The following is a 21,640-nucleotide window of genomic DNA, read 5'->3' as shown; positions in this document are numbered from 1 at the left end:
ATTTATGTGTTCATGTTTTTCTACCTACAATACCCTTGCCACAGACTAGCGTCTGCTCCAGGGGTGTCTATCAAGCTGCCTCACCTTACAGAAACAGATGACAGGTTCCTTCCCTGTGGGCCATTCTGGCTCAGACAAGGGTACTAATTTACTTTCAGTACAGTAAACCTCTAGGTATTTATGTATTAATGTATTGCTTCCTACTTACGCCTCTTTGTAGAGGACCATGAAGCCTAGTAGGTCTCTGAAGTCAGGCGGCCAGAAGGGTTCCCACTTGATGAGGATCTTGTCTGACTGCGTGCGCACCGTGGTGAACTTCAGCACCTGGTTCTCACCTGGAGACCAACAATAGAGACAGACAGACATCAGCCAAGGGAGGAGTGATCAGGGCAAATGAGGGAGGTGAGAGAATAGCAATATTGTAGAAGAGGTAAAGATGATATCAACCAGATTCCTTTCCCTATGGCTTCCACATGGTGTGAACAGTGTACTTTAGACACAGTGAACTTTAGACATAGTTTCAGGCTTTTATTCTGAAAAATGAGCGAGAATGATCACATCGCGTCAGTGGATAGCTGGGTGTCCTTAGATTTTTGCATGCGGGAGCAGCTTGGAGCAGACCTGTTCTCTCTCTCTATCCTATAGAAAAAAATAACTTCTGGTTTAAATATTATTTATTGTAAAAACAACCTGAGGATTGATTATAAAAAATGTTTGACATGTTTCTATGAACTTTACGGATACTATTTGGAATTTTCTTCTGCCCGTCGTGACCTGCACGAGCCTGTGGATTACTGAACAAAACGCACAAACCAAATGAAGGTTTTTGGATATAGAAATAATCTTTAGGGAAAAAAAACAACATTTATTGTGTAACAGTCTCGTGAACATCCGAAGATCAAAGGTAAGCGATTCATGTGATTGCTTTTCTGACTTTCGTGACCAATCTACTTTGCTGCCAGCTGTTTGTAATGTTTTGTCTGCTGAGAGAGCTGTCCTAACATAAACGCTTGGTTTGCTTTCGCTGTAAAGCTTTTTGAAATCTGACACTCCAGGTGGATTAACAAGCTGTGTTTTGGTATATTGCACTTGTGATTTCATGAAAATTAAATATTTGTAGTAATTTAATTTGGATTTGGCGCTCTGCAATTCAGCTGATGTTGACAAAAATGATCCCGCTAAAGGGATCGGTGCGCCAAGAAGTTAAGTCAACATTAACTGTAAGTAACCTTTGACTAATAGAGTCTACTACATATATTATTTTTAGCATCTACTACATATGAACAGTATTATATTTTTTGTCTAAAGTGTAGTCTGGTCTTACAGGAGGCCTGGTCTCCATTGGTCCTGCCGGCGATTTCATTCTTGATGTCTCTCCCCTTGGTGCCCGTCACCTCCTCCATCTTGCGGATCTCAGACATGCACAGCTTGGCGTTGTGAAGGAAGAACATGCGCCCCTGAAGGATGGTCAGGTTGTGTTTGTTCCAGTCCCACAGCTGACGCAGGTTCTGGTTGTCAAGCGCGTAGAACGAGTAGTTCCTGAAAAGGTACACGAAGAGAGCGGTTGAGAAAATAAACAACCTAGTCAGTCTGTAAGACCTAAGAAAAATCTGATATGGCAGTAGAAATTTGAAAAATATATATATAATAATCTGCACACTGGTCTATGCTCCCATGTACTGTTTTAATTTGGACAATGTTCCAACTGAAAAATCTGAAATGGTACCCTTTTCCCTATATAGTGCACAGTACCCGAGACCTACCCATCTTGGGTCAGCGTCTCTCCGCGGATGAGGTGTAGCTTGCGGAGGAAGGAGAGAGAGACAAGGGCATAGGCTCTCTTGATGGTCAGGTAGCCTGTTATCTCCTCCAGCTGACCCAGGTTAGCCTCCAGCTCTGCTGCTATGTTGTCTGATGGAGTTAGGGAAACAGACAGTCAGTTCACATTGGTAGTGGGTCTGTGAGTTCCAATTACTTTCAATGTAAAGCCTTTTGAGCACCTGACAAAAAAAATCACTAAGAGAGTCTGTTAAGTGACTATATAATATACTAGGTAGGTGAGGATTGGTTGGAAGGGGTAGATGAGGAGGTATTGAAGTGGTAGGTGTATACTGTACTCACTCCCTCCACGGATCTTGATGATCAGGCTGCCGTTGAGCACGGTGCATCCTCTCAAAGCCTGGGCTGCTGTCACAGAGTCCACTGTCTTCAGCCCTGTACACATCTTAGGACACAGCCCCGCACACGGGGTACAGTTCAACCTGCAGAGAGAAAGACACGCACAGACACCGGTTATGGTCCACTGCCACACACTCATAACACATGGTGTCACCTCACAACAAGCTAGCTGATCAGGACATTTCATCCTAGCAAAGGAATGAAATAACGGTGGTCTGTGTGATCAAAATCAGTGTCGTCAAGTTTGAGACATTTCTCAAAAGATGCCAAAACCCCAAGAGATTGTTCTTACAGCCCCACTGCACTACTCAGGAGGTGAACAACGTCCCCAGAACAGAAACACTTTCTCCTGTCTACCTCTATATTACCAATCGGTCGATCACGGCATTCCTAGTCAATCACCAAACATTTCTGTAAAAAAAAAAACAGACGATAAAGCATTGCGTTCTTATTTTTTCATTCGTTTTGTGCTGTTGGTGGTAAGTGCACTTGATTCAGCAGCCCTAGCACTGGGAAGGCAAAGTGTTTCCATTTTTAACCATTTCATGTGTCATTTAGGTAGAACTCTGCCTACCCGGAAAGCCCAGAGAGCAAATCAAGTGCACCTCTCGGCCTACCATTGGCCAATCAGATAGCTCAAATCACCGTGTCTGCAATGTTTCCTTGGGCCATAGACTGTAAAAAGAAGCCTTATGCACAGCAAAGCCATACGTTGCTGTGGAGTCCTGCAGCCGATGACGCCTTCTGTATACTGAAGGGGCATTTCACCGCCACCCGTTGCAGGAAATCCAGATTCTACGTTGCCCTTTGTGGTAGAGGTGGACGCTTCAGAAGTGGGCATGGGGGCCCGTTCTGTCCCAACGTCAAGGTAACCCACAGACATTTGTATCCATGTGCATACTACAACAACAACAAAAAAACGGTCTCCTGCAGAAAGGGACTATGACGTCAGTGACCGGGAGCTCTTGGCGGTGAAGTTGGCATTAGAGGAGTGGGGAGACTTGCTGGAGGCTGCCATGGAGGCATTTCTCTTCCTCATTGACCATCGGAACCTGGAGTACATACGGACAGCGAGGGGGCTGAACCAGCGCCAAGCAAGGTGGGCCCCATTCTTCACTAGACCTTGTCATATAGGCCAGGTTCAAAGAACATCAAAGCTGATGCCCTGTCCTGTTTTGATTATCTTCATGTTTCTTATTATTAAACTCCTCTTCTGCACCCGCTTCCTGACACCCTGTGTATATGTTATAGAAATTTATCAATATGTATCTTTACAAATTTGCTATGACATTGCCTATGAATATATGAACAACTTTGGATTTCACCCCAGTCTCATAATCGAATGGTTTAGACAGTTTGAATGTTTTGATGACTTGGAGTGAGCTTCTCTTCTTCAATGTCTCCTGCTTGGGCCATCCTGTGTGGGTTGAAAAAATGACTGATGTCCTCATTATGAAAGTATATACTTTACCCGGTATATCTAAAAATGACAACTGATTGTTTCAAGCAAAACTACCAAAACTATTGCTGATGGTTGAACCTGAACAATCGAAATGAAATCGAATGTATAGCCAGATGAGTTGTCTCCGGGGGTAGTTTAGGCTTCATTTATTCCGGTAAAAAACATTTTCAACAGGGCATTTGATAAAGATAACCTAGCAAATTACATTGGTTGTCACTCAACTAATAAAGCCTATTATTGTGCAACTCATTATACAAACATTTTGAATGCTGAAGGTTACCCGCAGATGTGCCAGGTCAGGAATAAGCCTACCTCTTGTTGGTCAGCGTGCGAAGCTGCGCAGAGTGCGCACATTTTGACTAGGCTACTAATATTGAATGCAGAATGACTTGTAGATCAATGACTCAACACAATTACATGCTAAGTTCAACACAGAAGGAGAGGACTCAGTATTATCCCGCAGGTATAGTAAAACCCCATTTTCTCCCTAATTTCGTGGTATCCAATTCGAAGTTACAGTCTTGTCCCAATCGCTGCAACTCCCCTACGGACACGGGAGAGGCGAAGGTCGAGAGCCATGCATCCTCCGAAACACGACCCTGCCAAGCCACACTGCTTCTTGACACACTGCTCGCTTAACCCGTTAGCCAGCCACACCAATATGTCGGGGGAAACACTGTCCAGCTGGTGACCGAATCAGCTGTGACCAGGAGACTGTAGTGACACCTTACCCTGCTGTGCCACTCGGGAGGCCGGGAAGATATAGTAAATTGAGCAAAAACATTTTGAACTGGCAATTCGTAACGTTTGGACCGATTTCCTGACTGATACATTCTACAATTGGATGGGTTTTGAGTCCCGCCGACCGATGTACTCATATCTCAAACATGTAAAAGGGGAGCGATGTACTCATATCTCAAACATGTAAACAGGGGACCGATGTACTAATATCTCAAACATGTAAACAGGAGACCGATGTACTAATATGTAAACAGGGGACTGATGTACTCATATCTCAAACATGTAAACAGGGGACTGATGCGTGTTGGTGAATCGTTAAACCCCTAGTAAACGGCTGTCATGTTATAGATCTAAGACTTACGCGGTAGAGTTGATGGTGGTGTACCCCGAGGGGCACTCTGGGATGCAGGCTTTGTTGTGGATGACGTACTCATGGCAGTCGCTGCTCTTTCCATTCTTGCACTGGTTGTGAAGGTCCTGGCAGAAGGAGAGAGAGACACAGCGCCAGCCCTTGAAGATGTAGTATCCCTGGGGACAGTGGTCCACACAGGTGTCCTGGTGCTGGAGGTTCTGGCAGGCCACACAGCTGCTGGCTTTGCCTGCCTCCAAGCAGCCTCCCAGGCACTGGTCGTGGCAGCAGTGGCCATGCTGGGTACAGGCCCGATGCTTACAGGTGGAGGGACACACTGTGGAGGGAGAATGAGTGGGGGAGGGAGAGCGAGAGGGATGATGGTTAGAGTTCAAACTCAATACAGGGGGCTGTCTGAATTCAGTCTTGAATCGGTTTAGACTGTAGATATCACTAACATCTGGATCAAATATATTACCCGGTCTCCTGAGTAAAAATCATCCCCCCAAATGAGTTGACTCACACCCAAATGATTGCAGAGGTGCTGACTAACAGAGAGTAAACAGCGTCAAAAGATAGTCACACTATATACAATTGAAGAAGTCGGAAGTTTACATACACCGTAGCCAAATATATTTCAACTCAGTTTTTCACAATTCCTGACATTTAATCCTAGTAAAAATTCCCCATCCTAGGTCAGTTAGGATCAACAGTTTATTTTAAGAATGTGAAATGTCAGAATAATAGTAGAGAGAATGATTTATTTCAGCTTTTATTTCTTTCATCACATTCCCAATGGGTCAGAAGTTTACATACACTCATTAAGTATTTGGTAGCATTGTCTTTAAATTTCTTAACTTGGGTCAAACGTTTCGGGTTTCGGGTTTCTTGGGGATTGAGGTCAGGGCTTTGTGATGGCCACTCCAATACCTTGACTTGGTTGTCCTTGAGCCATTTTGCCACAAATTTGGAAGTATGCTTAGGGTCATTGTCCATTTGGAAGACTAATTTGCAACCAAGCTTTGTGAAGTGCACCAGTCCCTCCTGACGCTGCCACCCCCGTGCTTCATGGTTGGGATGGTGTTCTTCGGCTTGCAAGCCTCCCCCATTTCTCTAAACATAACGAGTGTCATTATGGCCAAACAGTTCTATGGAGGACATTTCTCCAAAAAGTACCATCTTTGTCCCCATGTGCAGTTGCAGACTGTAGTCAGTCTTTTTTATGGCGGTTTTGGAGCAGTGGCTTCTTCCTTGCTGAGCGGCCTTCGAGGTTATGTCGATATAGGGCTCGTTTTACTGTGGATATAGATACTTTTGTACCTGTTTCCTACAGCATCTTCACAAGGCCCTTTGCTGTTGTTCAAACCGTTTTAAAAACGCCAGAGTGTTTTCTATCCAATGCTACTAATAATATACATATATTGGCATCTGGGACAGAGTAGCAGGCAGTTTACTCTGGGCACCTTATTCAGAGCTTCTCAATACTGCCCCCGTCACCAAGCAGTTAACAGAAGCTTCTAAAGCCATGACATAATTTTCTGGAATTTTCCAAGCAGTTTAAAAGGCACAGTCAACTTAGTGTATGTAAACTTCTGACCCACTGGAATTGTGACACAGTGAATTGTAAGTGAAATAATCATGCACAAAGTAGATGTCCTAACCGACTTGCGAAAAATATAGTTTGTTAACAAGAAAATTGTGGAGTTGTAGAAAAACAAGTTTTAATAACGCCAACCTTAGTGTTTGTAAACTTCCGACTTGAACTGTATATGGGAATTTCCACCGAAAAGGCCCCATGAGCACTAACATGTGAAGTTCATCGGAGCATTCCAAATTGGGTGTGTCATGAAAGCTAAGAGTCTATATTTTTGGGAAATGAAGGCATAGATAACATCTTCAGCCATTTTCCATGTTAGAAACTTGGCATCAGTAAAGGATTTGATTTCTGGATAAATGGGTCATACAAACACAATGTTGACGTAAAGAACGCTGCCAACTAATATCAACACTAGATTTAGTTTGAGAATTTGTTTGCCTTCTGTACGTTTAAGAAATACTGCCTTGTAATTTCGTTACCAAAAACACACATATAGATTTTATATATTCTCTCGCTCGTGAGGGAGGATAATGAAAGTTCACAGAAGTAACACGTAAAGGTAGATCAATTAGTTAGTGATTTTACTGATAAAGTTTGAATCACTTAAATTATAAACAAACTCATACTTCCATTACCAACCTGTAACGGCACAATAAACAAATCTGTAACAGAATTACTGCAACTGAATTGGCCACAATGGGAAATCATAATAGTCACAAACTACAGTTGGGTTATCTGCTACTGTCCTCCCAATCCGCATACTGTTATGTTCAGCTCATAAATGTTTTCTTTGTCTTTCCGTCGTCTGGTGGTCAAACCAAGAGTTCAAACAGCCCATCTGAACAACCCCTCCACCTTGCTCGCTCTTTCTCCAGTTAAAATGTCACCTCTCCCAACTCTTACTGACACCAACGAATGAGCCCCGTTTCTTTCCATTTATTGTGGCCAGCATCGTCACCCACTGAGCACCGACATACACCGGACGGCGAAAGTAGTTGACATTTGGTCAGTCCACCCTGGCCTTGATGATACCGTCCAGAGGTGGACCGGTCTGGACCAAATCTAAACCGATCATAGAAGTATGTTTCAACAGTTTGGATAGCACAGTACATTACAGTAAAATACAATACAGTACAGTGAGTACAGTACAGTAAAGTATAGTACAGTACATTGTACTGTACTATACTGAATTATACTGTACATAACTCTACCCTAATCTGCTGTATTGCACTGCACTGTACTCTACTGTGGAGTACTGCCTTACGCTGTGTTGTCCAAACTTGTGAAACATGAGAATGACATTCATATCCATAATTATGCATTTCGGTGTAGTATAGATCAGGGACTCATTATGTCATTCCGTTATCATAATGCCTTTACCGGGTGTAAATGCACTTCACTTACTGTAGTTCAATAATAGCTGACATCCAATTATTTCTTCTTCTTTGAATCTGAATTCGGAGCAGATATTTATGGTTCACCTCTGAGCCAGAATCTCTCTTTGCTGTGTTTCTAGGTAACGCTGGGGGGATATAGGCAGACAGCGGTTAGGATCTGTGTCCCGGTCCAGGCTGGGCTCCCGGTACCGGTAACCGGAAATGGCCCAGCAGCACTGCTGGGAGTCACCTGCTCCCGGTGCTGACACCGGCCCGCCATGGAGACAGACATCCCAGACGGAACAATGTGAGGGGATTTGAGAGGCTGCTGTATAAAAGCTGTGTGTCTGTCCCACGTGTTTGGCAAGCAGGAGAGACATGAGCTGCCTGGGTCCAACTCAAACAACCACAGCATTCTTTTACAACAGAATGAAAGTGGGAGGGGTGGGGACAAAACACTAAACCCAAAAATGGAGAAAGAGGAGAAAATGAGAGGCAGTGCTGAGGAGGGAGGTTAGAGGTTTCTGACTCTGGGATCCAGGCTCTCGATCCAGGCTCTGGGGTGGAAACCTCGGGGTCCTGTATGCATGGCTGCCTGCTAGCCAGTGCCCTCTGGAGGGAGGGAGCCTCAAACGCACCCTGACCGTCACCACACCACGGGCTAACAGAAGGGAGCAACACAGAAGGAAGTAACTGGCAAATGAGGAGGAGAGGAAGCTGCTGTCATCTGTTCTGTTGTAACTATGACTAATTCTGCTATTTTTTACAGGTCTGTTTGTTTACTACTACAGTGTGTCTGTTTAAGTGAACAGTGCATGTCAGTGGCCCTATGTTATATGAGAGAGTCCAATGGATGCAGAGTTGAAGGAGCTTAAGTGTGTATTTGATCAGGGGCAGGTATAATGTACCACCCCCACCATAAGCCTAAAACAGTCACAATACATTTGGACCACTCCTAGGCCATCACCACACAAAGGACATCCACATTCCTGCTTCTCATTGAGCTGGTCTGGCTTGAACAAAGCTAGGCTGGACTGGGAAGTGGTATAGGCCTGGTCTGAGCTGGGATGGGGTTGGGGCTGGACAGGGCTAAAGTTTTGCAGATGAGAAATCCAGCTGTCTGGCCTGACAGAGGCCCAGAGAAAACCACCACACCACAGAGAGTATCTCACTCTCTCCCAGTTGCATATAGCACCTGCCTGGTGGGGTGACCCCTTTCTAACAACAACCTAGTTCACAGTCAGAGCTCCCTGGTCCCCGGCCATGGTCAAAAATAACCCACCGCAGCCTCAGCTGGGCTGAGACACGACACAACCAGTCCATAAACAGTGTCAAAACAACCTGCATCACAACTTCCACATATCTAAACATGGAAGCAGGACTTTCAGCTCTCCGCTAGTTACACAACTTAAAGATCCTTTGCTTTAGGTTTTCTTCACGAGGGAGTCAGACAGTAAACATACCACTTTACTCCACAAAGTTCATCCTGACTGACTATATCCCCCTCCTGTTTATTCTACTAATGCCCATTACTTTAACAAAGTGATACACAACATTACCTGTGGCTCAGGTCTGGTCCAGTCACCACAACAACCACAATAACACATGGTTAACTGCACACGTTCAAATTCGCCTAACCCAGGTCTTCAAACAGAAATCCTGGTTAAAAATGTACTATAAGCTTAATTCCAGTGATACAATACAGTGGTGATGTCAGGGAAAGTATGACTCGACACAAAAGCTAGCAGTCATTTGTGGCTAGATCATTGTACAACCTCAACTGAAACTGTGGAAAAAGTCCAGATCACTTTTCAAACAGTTGTCTCGTGACCACCTTATTGTTTAAAAAAAGTGACGAGGTATGTGTGCATACGTGCGTGCGTTCCAGTGTGGGGCTATCTGGAGCCGCTGTAAGCATGGTGTGAGGACACATTGAGATCAGGTTGGGAGTCATCATCTCTTCCTCCTCAGGGCAAGACCACACACACACACACACACACACACACACACACACACACACAATTCTGAAATATCTGCTGCTGTGCTCACCCTAGTGGAAAATGTTACAGGCCTGCAAACACACTTATTTTTTTGGGAAGGGTGATGATGCTGACTGAGCTCACTATTCCTCAACAGTTGAGAGGAAAAAAACTACTGGGAAAGGAGAAGAATTAAAATGAGTCAGTCAGCCAACCTTCGAGGGTTGACACGACGGTGAGGACATCACACACTTACTACCAGCATAATAACAAGGAAGGACCTTCTGCCTCTCAGCGAGGAGGCAGGGGCAGGCCTCCTCACTGCCTGTCTGAAATGAGAGGACGGGAGAGGGAGGACGGGAGAAGGAGGGGGCTGGAGAAGGGGTAATGTGAGATCTGAGTGGTGGGAAGGGGAAGGTTGGGGAGCAGGCTGGCTGAAGGAAATTAAAGAGCGATAGATGGGCAAGCGAAGGACGGAGGTCAAAAACACGAGGGAGAAAAAGATTCCTGATCTCCCAGGAAGAGTACATGCCGGAGTACAGCTCCCACCCAGATCCGCCCTCACCCTTAACCAATGTGTTTGCTGGCCGTGGAACGCAGCCATTCAATGGCCCCCTCCATGTCGGGGAGGAGAGCTGCCCAGGGTTAACCCTTCGATAGACAGAACAGACAGAGGCACACTGGGAGAATACGTGAGGCCACCACTCGCTGCCTAGGAGGTGCTCCCTCCTCTCTCGTTCTCCTGCTCCCTCTCTCTAAGCCCTTTTTAACCCCAGGCCTGCTCAGAGCCTACTACTAGCTAGCACAATGCTATAATACTGCAACTAACACTGCCCCGCAACATTCCTATTCTGGCCAAACACAGCCTGTTCATTCATTCCCCTCAATCTCTCTCCATCATTTCTGTGTGTGAAAGATGTGCGTGTCTCTTTCACACACACACGAATCAGAAACAGATGCTTACACCCATCCGCAACGCCCTAGCAAAACCTACTTGACGGCAACAGTGCTCACTGAGCACCAACCTATCCACATCGACAGGACAGCAGTGGAGAAGGTGGAAAGTTAAGTTCCTCGGTGTACACATCACTGACACACTGAAATGTTCCACCCACACAGACAGTGTGGCGAAGAAGGCGCAACAGCGACTTTTCAACCTCAGGAGCCTGAAGAAACTTGGCTTGTCATCTAAAAATATCAAACTTTTACAGATGCACAATTGGGGCTGCATCACGCCTGGTACGGCGACTGCATTGCCCATAACCGCAGGGCTCTTTAGAGGGTGGTGCGGTCTGCACAACGCACCACCGGGGGCAAAGTACCTGCGCTCCATGACACCAACAGCAGTTGATGTCACAGGAAGGCCAAAAAGATCATCATAGACAACAACCACCCGAGCCACTGCCTGTTCACCCCACTACCACCCAGAAGGCGAGGTCAGTACAGGTGCATCAAAGCTTGGATTGAGTAACTGAAAAATAGCTTCTATCTCAAGTCCATCAGACTGTTAAACAGCAATCACTAACACACAGTGAGGCTGCTGCCTACATACAGACTTGAAATCATTGGCCACTTCAATAATGTATACATATCTTGCATTACACATCTCATATGTATATACTGTATTTTATACCATTATTGCATCTTGCCAATGCCGCTCGGTCATTGCTCATCCATACATTTATATGTATATATTCTTATTCCATTCCTTTACTTAAGATGTGTGTTTTAGGTAATCGAGGTTGACCGATTACAGAGACAATTTAACGTTTTCATAACAAACAGTAATCTGCATTTTTGGATGCCAATTATGCCCGATTACATTGCACTCCACGAAGAGACTGTGTGGCAGGCTGACCACGAGTGCAGCAATGAGCATTGATAAGTTTAATGCTAGGCTAGCAACTTATCTTATAAAAAACAAAAATCAATCAATCCTAACATAATCACTAGTTAACTACACATGGTTGATGATATTACTAGTTTAACTAGCTTCTCCTGTGTTGCAAATAATCAATGCGGTGCCTGTTAATTTATCATTGAATCACAGCCTAATTCGCCAAACGGGTGATGATTTAACAAGCACATTTGCAAAGAAAGCACCGTTGTTGCACCAATGTGTACCTAATCATAAACATCAATACCTTTCTTAAAATAAATACACAAGTATATTTTTTAAAACCTGCATATTTAGTTAAGACATTCATGTTAGCAGGCAAGATTAACTAGGGAAATTGTGTCACTTCTCTTGCGTTCTGTGCAAGCAGAGTCAGAGTCAGGGTATATGCAGCAGTTTGGGCCGCCTGGCTCGTTTCGAACTGTGTGAAGACCATTTCTTCCAAACAAAGACCATAATTAATTTGCCAGAAATTTACAGAATTATGACATAACATTGAAGGTTGTTTAATGTAACAGCAATATTTAGAATTATGCCACCCGTTCGATAAAATACGGAGCGGTTCTGTATTTCACTGAAAGAATAAACGTTTTGTTTTCAAAATGATAGTTTCCAGATTTGACCTTATTAATGACCTAAGGCTCATATTTCTGTGTGTTTATTATATTATAATTAAGTCTATGATTTTATATTTGATAGAGCAGTCTGACTGAGGGGTGGTCTGAGAAACAGAATAGGTGAACGGATGAATTCTGCATGTGTGGTTCCCACTGTGAAGCATGGAGGTGACACAGTCAGTGATTTATTTAGAATTCAAGGCACACTTAACCAGCATGGTTACCACAGCATTCTGCAGCAACACGCCATTCCCATCAGGTTTACGATGAGTGGGACTATCATTTGTTTTACAGTAGGACAATGACCCAAAACACACCTCCAGGCTGTGTAAGGGCTAATTTAACAAGACGGAGAGTGATGGAGTGCTGCATCAGATGACCTGGCCTCCACAATCACCCGACCTCAACCCAATTGAGATGGTTTGGAATGTTGGACTGCAGAGTGAATGAAAAGCAACCAACAAGTTATCAGCATATGCGGGAACTCCTTCAAGAATGTTGGAAAAGAATTCCACATGAAGCTGGTTGAGGGAATGCCAAGAGTGGACAAAGCTGTCATTAAGGCAAAGGGTGGCTACTTTGAAGAATCTGAAATTAATTGATTTGACACTTTTTTAAACACTTTTCTGGTTACCACCTGATTCCATATGTGTTATTTCATAGATGTGATGTAGTCACTATTATTCTACAATGTAGAAAATAGTAAAAATAAAGTAAAACCCTTGAATGAGTAGGTGTGTCCAAACTTTTGTCTGGTACTGCATATTAATATGATCTCTGTGAACTGAAGATGGACCACAGGAAGATTCAGGTGGAGCGTGCCCACAGGACTGGAAAACCCCCCACCGGCCTAGGTGACATGCCCAGGCTGATAGTGGCCAAGTTGCTGAGGTTCAAGGACAAGGTAGCTGTTCTGGAAAGAGCCCATATTAATATGCAGTACCAGACAAAAGTTTGGACACACCTACTCATTCAAGGGTTTTACTTTATTTTTACTATTTTCTACATTGTAGAATAATAGTGACTACATCACATCTATGAAATAACACATATGGAATCAGGTGGTAACCAGAAAAGTGTTTAAAAAAGTGTCAAATCAATTAATTTCAGATTCTTCAAAGTAGCCACCCTTTGCCTTAATGACAGCTTTGTCCACTCTTGGCATTCCCTCAACCAGCTTCATGTGGAATTCTTTTCCAACATTCTTGAAGGAGTTCCCGCATATGCTGATAACTTGTTGGTTGCTTTTCATTCACTCTGCAGTCCAACATTCCAAACCATCTCAATTGGGTTGAGGTCGGGTGATTGTGGAGGCCAGGTCATCTGATGCAGCACTCCATCACTCTCCGTCTTGTTAAATTAGCCCTTACACAGCCTGGAGGTGTGTTTTGGGTCATTGTCCTACTGTAAAACAAATGATAGTCCCACTCATCGTAAACCTGATGGGAATGGCGTGTTGCTGCAGAATGCTGTGGTAACCATGCTGGTTAAGTGTGCCTTGAATTCTAAATAAATCACTGACTGTGTCACCTCCATGCTTCACAGTGGGAACCACACATGCAGAATTCATCCGTTCACCTATTCTGTTTCTCAGACCACCTCTCAGTCAGACTGCTCTATCAAATATAAAATCATAGACTTAATTATAATATAATAAACACACAGAAATATGAGCCTTAGGTCATTAATAAGGTCAAATCTGGAAACTATCATTTTGAAAACAAAACGTTTATTCTTTCAGTGAAATACAGAACCGCTCCGTATTTTCCCTCACTTTGTCCTCAGACTCCGTCCAGGTCTCAAGTGGAGATTCTGCAATTCCGTCCACAACCATGTTGTTCCACCGGGATTGTCCCTCGAGATAGTCCAATTTTGTCTTCATTGTTATCATGGATTCACACACAAAACTCATGTCCTCTCTCAAAGACTTACATATTGCTGTAATCTTGCCCTTCTCCCGTTCTTCAGGTTGTGGACCTCTTTTTTTTTTTTTTTTGCTACTGCTCAAATAAAGACATCTCGGTCGAACAACAGCGTATCGACCAAAGAATTGACCAGTCGACTAAATGGGGTCAGCCCTAATGTATTTATAGGCTCATTTTTTGTGATCTGGGAAAATGTGAATGTGATCAAATTTGGTTGATATTCAAATTTCGGGTGGCTACCTAGGCATTTTTAATCCAACATTATTGACTGGAATAAATCAAATCAACACAATAGTGATGACATACTGTATGAATAACTGTAATTACAGATGCAAAGGCCAACATGATGCAACACTGCATAAAGCAAGCTCATGGCCGGTTATTAGTTCTACTGTCCAATGGCATTGTTCGTCTCTTAGTCTGTGTAAATTCATATGAACAAGTACAAGGTTGCTGCAGTTTGACAGGGTTTTAATGTTTTCATCCTCCCTAAGGTCAGAAGTTTTATACCAGGAGATATAAAATCTGGTCCCATCATAGCTCATAGCATTTTTTTATTTTATTTTTTACAGCTGATTAACTACTATGTCCTACCCTACTAGGGTCCGGAGTTGGTTAAGTTAGCACCCAACAGATCAGGAAAAACCCTGGGCCACAAGAAAACAATTCCCCCATACCACTCTGGGACCTGAAATCACCCCATAATGTTAAAAATGCTAAAACATAACCTTTTTTGATAGATCTACTCTCGACATCATACATTTATTTTGGTGATGGGTTTCCATAGTTTACGTGGCTCAGTGCAGCCGGCAATTTCAGAATGTAACAGGCTGTTACAACAATTACAGGTAAAAACTCAATAAAACAAGTCTCAAATAGTAGGAAAATGTATATACACATTTCAGCTGTTTCAATAACATTGCTTGGCTATTACCATTTATATTGTAGGAGTGTTGGGCTGAACGAGACAATTCTGTTCACACTGACCTGCTCTGAGGGGCACAACTGTCGGGTAAGTATCGTGGTAGAGGTGTAGCAAGTTCGCACAGTCAATGGTCCCAGCCTGATAGCAGATGCCCATAGACTTTGCCGTTGCGCTAACGCTAATTAGCATTGGCTTGCAAAATTACCTCCATCTTCCTTCATATGGGATATAAAATGGTATCTACTATTTGTTCATCGAACTCTAGGGACATAAAGGGCCTCATTCCCAAAATACCCCTTTAAGAGCCCTGGGCCAGTAAACGAAAGTTGGCTGGTTCAAATCCCCAAGCTGAATAGGTGGGGGGGGGGGGTGTGGTCGATATTCTCTTGAGCAAGAGACTTAACCATAATTGCTCCTGTAAGTCACTCTGGTAATTATCACATCATAGCATATCCCATGGCTGCGGCAACAGGATTGTTTATCCCACCGCCAGGCAGACCAGAGAGATCATGTGATTCAAAAGGGTGACAGCCTCTTGTAAAAAACCACCTGTAATGAAATCATAGAACAGTGGTGATATGGAAGGTCATAACTAACCACATATCCTCGGCCTTATTATGGTTCACAAAATAAATGCATGGAAGTAATCTAAAAACAATGTTATACAATCACTTCCAAAGCTAAAAATCAAAACACTATATAAACTCCCAATAACAAGCATATCACTGGGCAGAGACAGCCATGTCCTCTCCGCCAACATGTGCCTGTGAGTTCCATTACAGAGGAGTTTCAGAATGCTGAGCCCTGTGAGAACCTGATGAGAGAAAAATGCTAAATGGCCACCGACTGCCATAGTCTTATTAACTGTCTGGGCCCTGTAGCTTATATTTCCTTCTCTACCCTCCTGTGCTGAATGTACAGCCTGGTTTCAAACCAGGGTGACACCTCTAGCACTGAGATGCAGTGCCTTAGACCGCTGTGACACGCAGGAGCCTTGAAAGAGAGAATGATAAAGATGTGCTGACTGGAAGATCAGGACAATGATCTGTGGAGAAGGAAGGCAAGAGCAAGAGAGGAACAAGGCCCTGTTTGTAGCCAATAACAAAAGTAGGGGTTTTCCATACATTTTCACTTGTCAAATGGTTACATGGTTAGGGGAAAAAAGAAGCAGAAGAAAAGTTGTGTTGGATTCTAGCTTGAAATACACTTATTCATGTTACCATACTAGAACTTATTGAATACTTTACATGTGTAATGAATGTGTATATTGGGGTCAATGGAGGGTGGATAAGAGCTAGGTTTATGGAAAGTTACTAAGTGAGACAATGTGGGAGGCAGGAAGTTTACATTCTGTCAAATATGTTATAAATCACTAACCAAAGTGGTAGACAAATGTGCACACAGACAAGGGCAATCCCATGTTGCCTCTTCAGAAAGTTGAAGGAAAATATAAATCACTGATGCATTTTGCTCACATCTTATGATAATGTTGGGCACAAGTTCAATACATTTATTAATGTTGTTGAATTCTGTTTTAATGTCTGGATTCAGTGATTTCGTCTGCGTTCTACACTTCGTGGATGTTATAGGGCCCTGTGTGTGTGATGCTGCCGAGTGGGATGGCGCTGACAGTGACACAGCCTTCGTCTGGGACAAAAGTTGGGGGGAGGGGCCCTCCACAGCCTACGAACTTTGACCTGGAAAGCTCCCTCAGTGGTGCAAGAGAAGGCTGCATATGTGGCCGAACATTCACATCAACTGAACAGTGTGCTTGAGGAACAGACAATTATCTGTCTCTCTCTCGCATGTAATTGTTATAGGAAGATACTCTGTGGGCATCCCTGTTTTCTGTCTAATAAATCTGATTCATAAGAGGAGAAAGGATCAGCTAATAGTTATCTTTGCCTATATCTAGCCGAGACCGCAATTAGTAGCTGAACAAACACCGCCCCAGACCTCCCTCCTACCCCGAGCTGGCCTCCATTTCAGGTTGCGCTGCCTGGTTGAGAGTGAAAACCTGTTTACAAAGGGAGGGGAGAAAGGGGCAGGAGAGCCGCTCAACGTGTCTTATTGTGAGTTGACATCACCAGGGCCCAGTTGGTCCACTAGCCCTGCAAGTGCCCAACCAAGCCCTGACTTTACACCCTAAGAGGGTCGCAACACCGATTGATGGAATCCCTGCCCAGATCAGTCACTTGTCCACAGCCATCTGGCATCCTTTACATGCCTGAGATCAGGGCCATTTTTATCATCCACGTTTGCCTGCCATATTTCACACTCGCTCACTTTCTCCCAATTGCTCTTTTCAAAGCCGTGAAGAGGGAGAGAACGAGAGAGCCTCTCCCGACAAAGGGAACATTCACTTCTTCCTTAACCTCTCTGGTACAAGTGGGACGCACATCGACAACAGCCAGTGAAATTTGCAACAGAAATCCCATAATTACAAATCCTCAAACATACAAGTATTTTACACCATTTTAAAGATAAACTTCTTGTAAATCCAGCCATAGTGTTGGATTTCAAATTGGTGTGCTTTCGCCGTAAAGCCTACCAAACAATTATGTTAGGTCAGCACCTAGTCACAGAAAACCACACAGCCATTTTCCAGCCAAGGAAAGGGCTCACAAAGTCAGAAATAGCGATTAAATTAATCACTAACCTTTGATGATCTTCATCAGATGGCACTCACAGGACTTCATGTTACACAATAAATGTGTGTTTTGTTCAATAAAGTTAATCTATGTCCAAAAACTTTTCAAAAAAAATTGAAATTGGTGTGTTATCATTAGAAATGCATGGTCTCAAACAAACATCCGGTGAAAGTGACAGAAATACTCATAAACATTGATAAAAGACAAGTGTTAAACATACGAATACAGATAAACTACTCCTTAATGCTACCACTGTGTCAGATTTCAAAAAGGCTTTACAGCGAAAGCACACTTTGCGATTATTTCAAGTCAGCTTCTAGCCACAGACACCCATAAAGCCATTTTCCAACCAAGGAGAGTGTCATAAAAGTCAGAAATAGCATTAAAATGAATCACTTAACTTTGATGATCTTCATCTGTTGGCACTCCCAGGTCTCAATGTTAGAAAACAAATGTTTGTTTTGTTCGATAAAGTTTATCTTTATGTCCAACTACCTCCATTTTGTTGGTGCGTTTAGTTCAGAAATCCAAAAGGGCACAATGCGCGCTCTCAAAACCAAGACGAAAAGTCAAAAAGGTACAATAAAAGACAGTAGAACATGTCAAACAATGTTTAAAATCAATCCTCAGGTTATTTTTGTCATAAATGATCAATCATATTTCAACCGGACAAAAGCTTTGTCAATGGAAAAGGTAAACAAGAAATGCGTGCTCCCGATCATGTGCTTGGTTCATGGATGGAAATTTCCGCTGTCCTCTCATTGAAAGCGGTGTATCTCCCCCATTGTTCAATGTAAATGCCTGAAACTATGCCTAAAGACTGGTCACATGTTGAGGAAGTCATAGAGATTGTGAACTGAGTCCTAAGTCTTTGTATGATGGATAGGCTTTCAATGGAAAAACAGCCTTTCAAAATAATAGTACTTCCTGGTTGGATTTTCCGTTGGTTTTGACCTGCCATATCAGTTCTGTTATACTCACAGACATTATTTTAACAGTTTTGGAAACTTTAGTGTTTTCTATCCAAATCTACTAAATATATATGCATATCCTAGCTTATGGGACTGAGTAGCAGGCAGTTTAATTTGGGCATGCTTTTCACCCAAAATTCTGAATGCTGCCCCCTACACTAGTGAAGTTAGGGGGCTTTCCTCCATCTCTCTCTCACCCTCGGCCTCTCCCCCTCTCCTCCCAGGACACCTCAGGCGACAGACCTCGTTACAGGCAGGAATCAAGGTTTATTTAAAAAAACATCAAACACCAGCATACGTTACCATTAATAACCAACATCCCTTCTGGATTGTATTCATACCCCTTAACTTATTCCACATTTTGTGTTACAGCCTGAAAACATATATTTTTTTAAACACCCATCTAAACACAACACCCCATAATAACAAAGTGAAAACGTGTTTAGACATTTTTAGACAAGCTATTGAAAATGAAATACAGGATTCTCATATACATTAGTATTCAATCCATGTTCGAATCACCTTATGCAGTGATTACAGCAGTTTGTCTTTCTGGGTAAGTCTAAGAGGTTGCACACCTGGATTTTTATGTCTTTCTTCAAGCTCTTTCAAGTTGGTTGTTGACCATTGCTAGACAGCCATTTTCTAGATTTCCCATAGATTTAAGTCAAAAACGTAACTAGATCACTCAGGAACATTCCATGTCATCTTGGTAAGCAGTGTATATTTGACCTTGTGTTTTAGGTAATTTTTATATATATATAAAAACATTTTAAAATTGGCCAAATCGGTGTGCAATAATACCGAGTTCCGATTGTTATGAAAACTTGAAATCGGCCCTAATTTATCGGCCATTCCGATTAATCGGTCGACCTCTAGTGCAGGTTCAATGTTTGGTATATGAATGACGGTTTGTGCCATCATTCTGTTACTAAACTTTGCAAGTAAATGTGTTTCTGTAACGTTTTCAGTGGAAATTCGGTCATCCTTGTGCATAGAGTTGGTTTATTTAACTTTGCAATAATTGGTTTAAAGTGAAAAATCTGAGCCAACATCAATCTGTTATCGTGGAATTGCCCTAATGGGTGATAGTGAGAAAGGAGAGGGAGAGATGGGAGTGAGAGTGGTTTCCTTTGCTGTGGAAAGGGCAGTGGAGCAGGTATGATGGTCCTCTCCCTGTCATGTGATAGGCACTAGTTTAGTCAAGTGGTGTGTGTGTGTCAAAGCAGGAGCCAATTTTAGAACATGATGCAATGCTTCTCGCACGTACAGCGAAGTGTGTGTCTTTGGGGGAGTGTGTATACTAGTCTTTCAGCCAAGGAGAGGGTGAGAGTTCCCATTCCCTCGCTTCTATCTACTCGTGCGCCATTGCCCATGTCCCTTCCACCTTTCCTACATTACACCCTCCTCTAGCACTCCAACTGTAAAAGTAATAGACTGGCTTGTATTTGACTTCTGAAAGTCACCTCTTGTAACTAATGGAGGGGGAGAAATGTTATTTACTTGAGTGATTGTGCAATGTACCAACTGTTGGAATAGAGTAGTGCCTTCGGAAAGTATTCACACCCCTGGACTTTTTCCTTGTTGTGTTGCGTTACAGCATGAGATTTTGTGTCACTGATCTACACACAATACCCATTAATGTCAAAGTGGAATTAGGTTTTTATTATTGTTTACTAATTCATGTCTGGAGTCAATAAGTATTCAACACGTTTGTTATGGCAAGCCTAATTAAGAATAGGAATACAAATGTGCCTAAGAAGTAATACAATACATTTCTTGGACTCAGTCAGGTTGCAATAAGTGTTAAACATGATTTTTGAATGACTACCTCATCCCTGTACCTCACACGTACAATTATCTGTAAGGTCCCTAAGTCGAGCAGTGAATTTCAAACACAGATTCTACCACGAAGATCAGGGAGGTTTTCCATTGCCTCACAAATAAGGGCACCTATTGGTAGACGGGTCAATAACAAACAAAAAAGCCTATGTGACTCACCACCTGGATTCGGTCTTATGTAGCAAAATGTGAAATGGTGTTTTTAGAGACTCAGAGCTACAAAATGGTATGTAATACACTGCATTTGAGGAACAATTGGAAAGTAATTCTGCTTTGAAAGTTGATCAACTTGTAAACTCACGAGAAAATTGGCTTTGAATGTTTTGGTATCTAGTGAAGAGCTCTTTGTCTACATCGTTCACACCCTCTTAAGTTTTAGACACACATTTCGTCTCACTCTCGGAGCGCACACTTGATGCTCTGGCTGATGATTTGTTTACCTCTGGATGACATAGAAACAGCCTAACCAGCAGACATTTACTGACACCAGCCATATTCCAACGGGTGTTGACGAGCCAGCCACCTAACGTTAGCTAGTTAGACAACAATGAACAAAGTGCCAACGATGCCACAGTGCTGTGAGCTAACCAACCTGGTTCAATGTTAGCTAGCTAACATTAGGCTCTAACTAGAAAAGCAAACACCTCTGGGAAACAAATAATAACATCTGCTAGGGAGCCCGCCAGGTAATGTTAGCTAGCTAACAGTACACTTTAGCATAAGACATACACTACTGTTAAAAGTTTGGGGTTACTTAGAAATGTCCTTGTTTTCCAAGAAAAAATACAGCTGAAGTATGAAGTTTACGTACACCTTAGCCAAATACATTTAAACTCAGTTTTTCACAATTCCTGACATTTAATTCTAGTAAAAAAATATATATATATTTTAGGAATGTGAAATGTCAGAATAATAGTAGAGTGATTTATTTAATATTTTATTTCTTTCATCACATTCCCAGTGGGTCAGAAGTTCACATGCACTCAATTAGTATTTGGTGCATTGCCTTTTAATTGTTTAACTTGGGTCAAACATTTTGGGTAGCCTTCCACAAGCTTCCCAGAATAAATTGGGTGAATTTTGTCCCATTCCTCCTGACAAAGCTGCTGTAACGGAGTCCGGTTTGTAGG

At 42.8% G+C, this 21,640-nt stretch overlaps 1 protein-coding gene across 1 annotated transcript in view; it reads right to left on the bottom strand.

The window, feature by feature from the left end:
- LOC124037972 (insulin receptor-like) overlaps window positions 1-21,640 on the bottom strand; it is a 116,750-nt gene that overhangs the window by 22,289 nt on the left and 72,821 nt on the right. The window contains exons 3-7 of the mRNA XM_046353293.1: window positions 4,743-5,067; window positions 2,122-2,261; window positions 1,764-1,911; window positions 1,325-1,539; window positions 209-335 (exon numbers count right to left, since the gene is read on the bottom strand). Of these exons, the coding sequence (XP_046209249.1) occupies window positions 209-335; window positions 1,325-1,539; window positions 1,764-1,911; window positions 2,122-2,261; window positions 4,743-5,067 (955 nt within the window). The remainder of the gene's footprint in view (window positions 1-208; window positions 336-1,324; window positions 1,540-1,763; window positions 1,912-2,121; window positions 2,262-4,742; window positions 5,068-21,640) is intronic.

This window comes from Oncorhynchus gorbuscha, linkage group LG06 (genome assembly GCF_021184085.1).
Source record: "Oncorhynchus gorbuscha isolate QuinsamMale2020 ecotype Even-year linkage group LG06, OgorEven_v1.0, whole genome shotgun sequence".
Lineage (NCBI taxonomy): Eukaryota > Metazoa > Chordata > Actinopteri > Salmoniformes > Salmonidae > Oncorhynchus > Oncorhynchus gorbuscha.
Note: the sequence above shows the minus strand (reverse complement) of the source record. Positions and strands in the feature narration are given on the sequence as shown.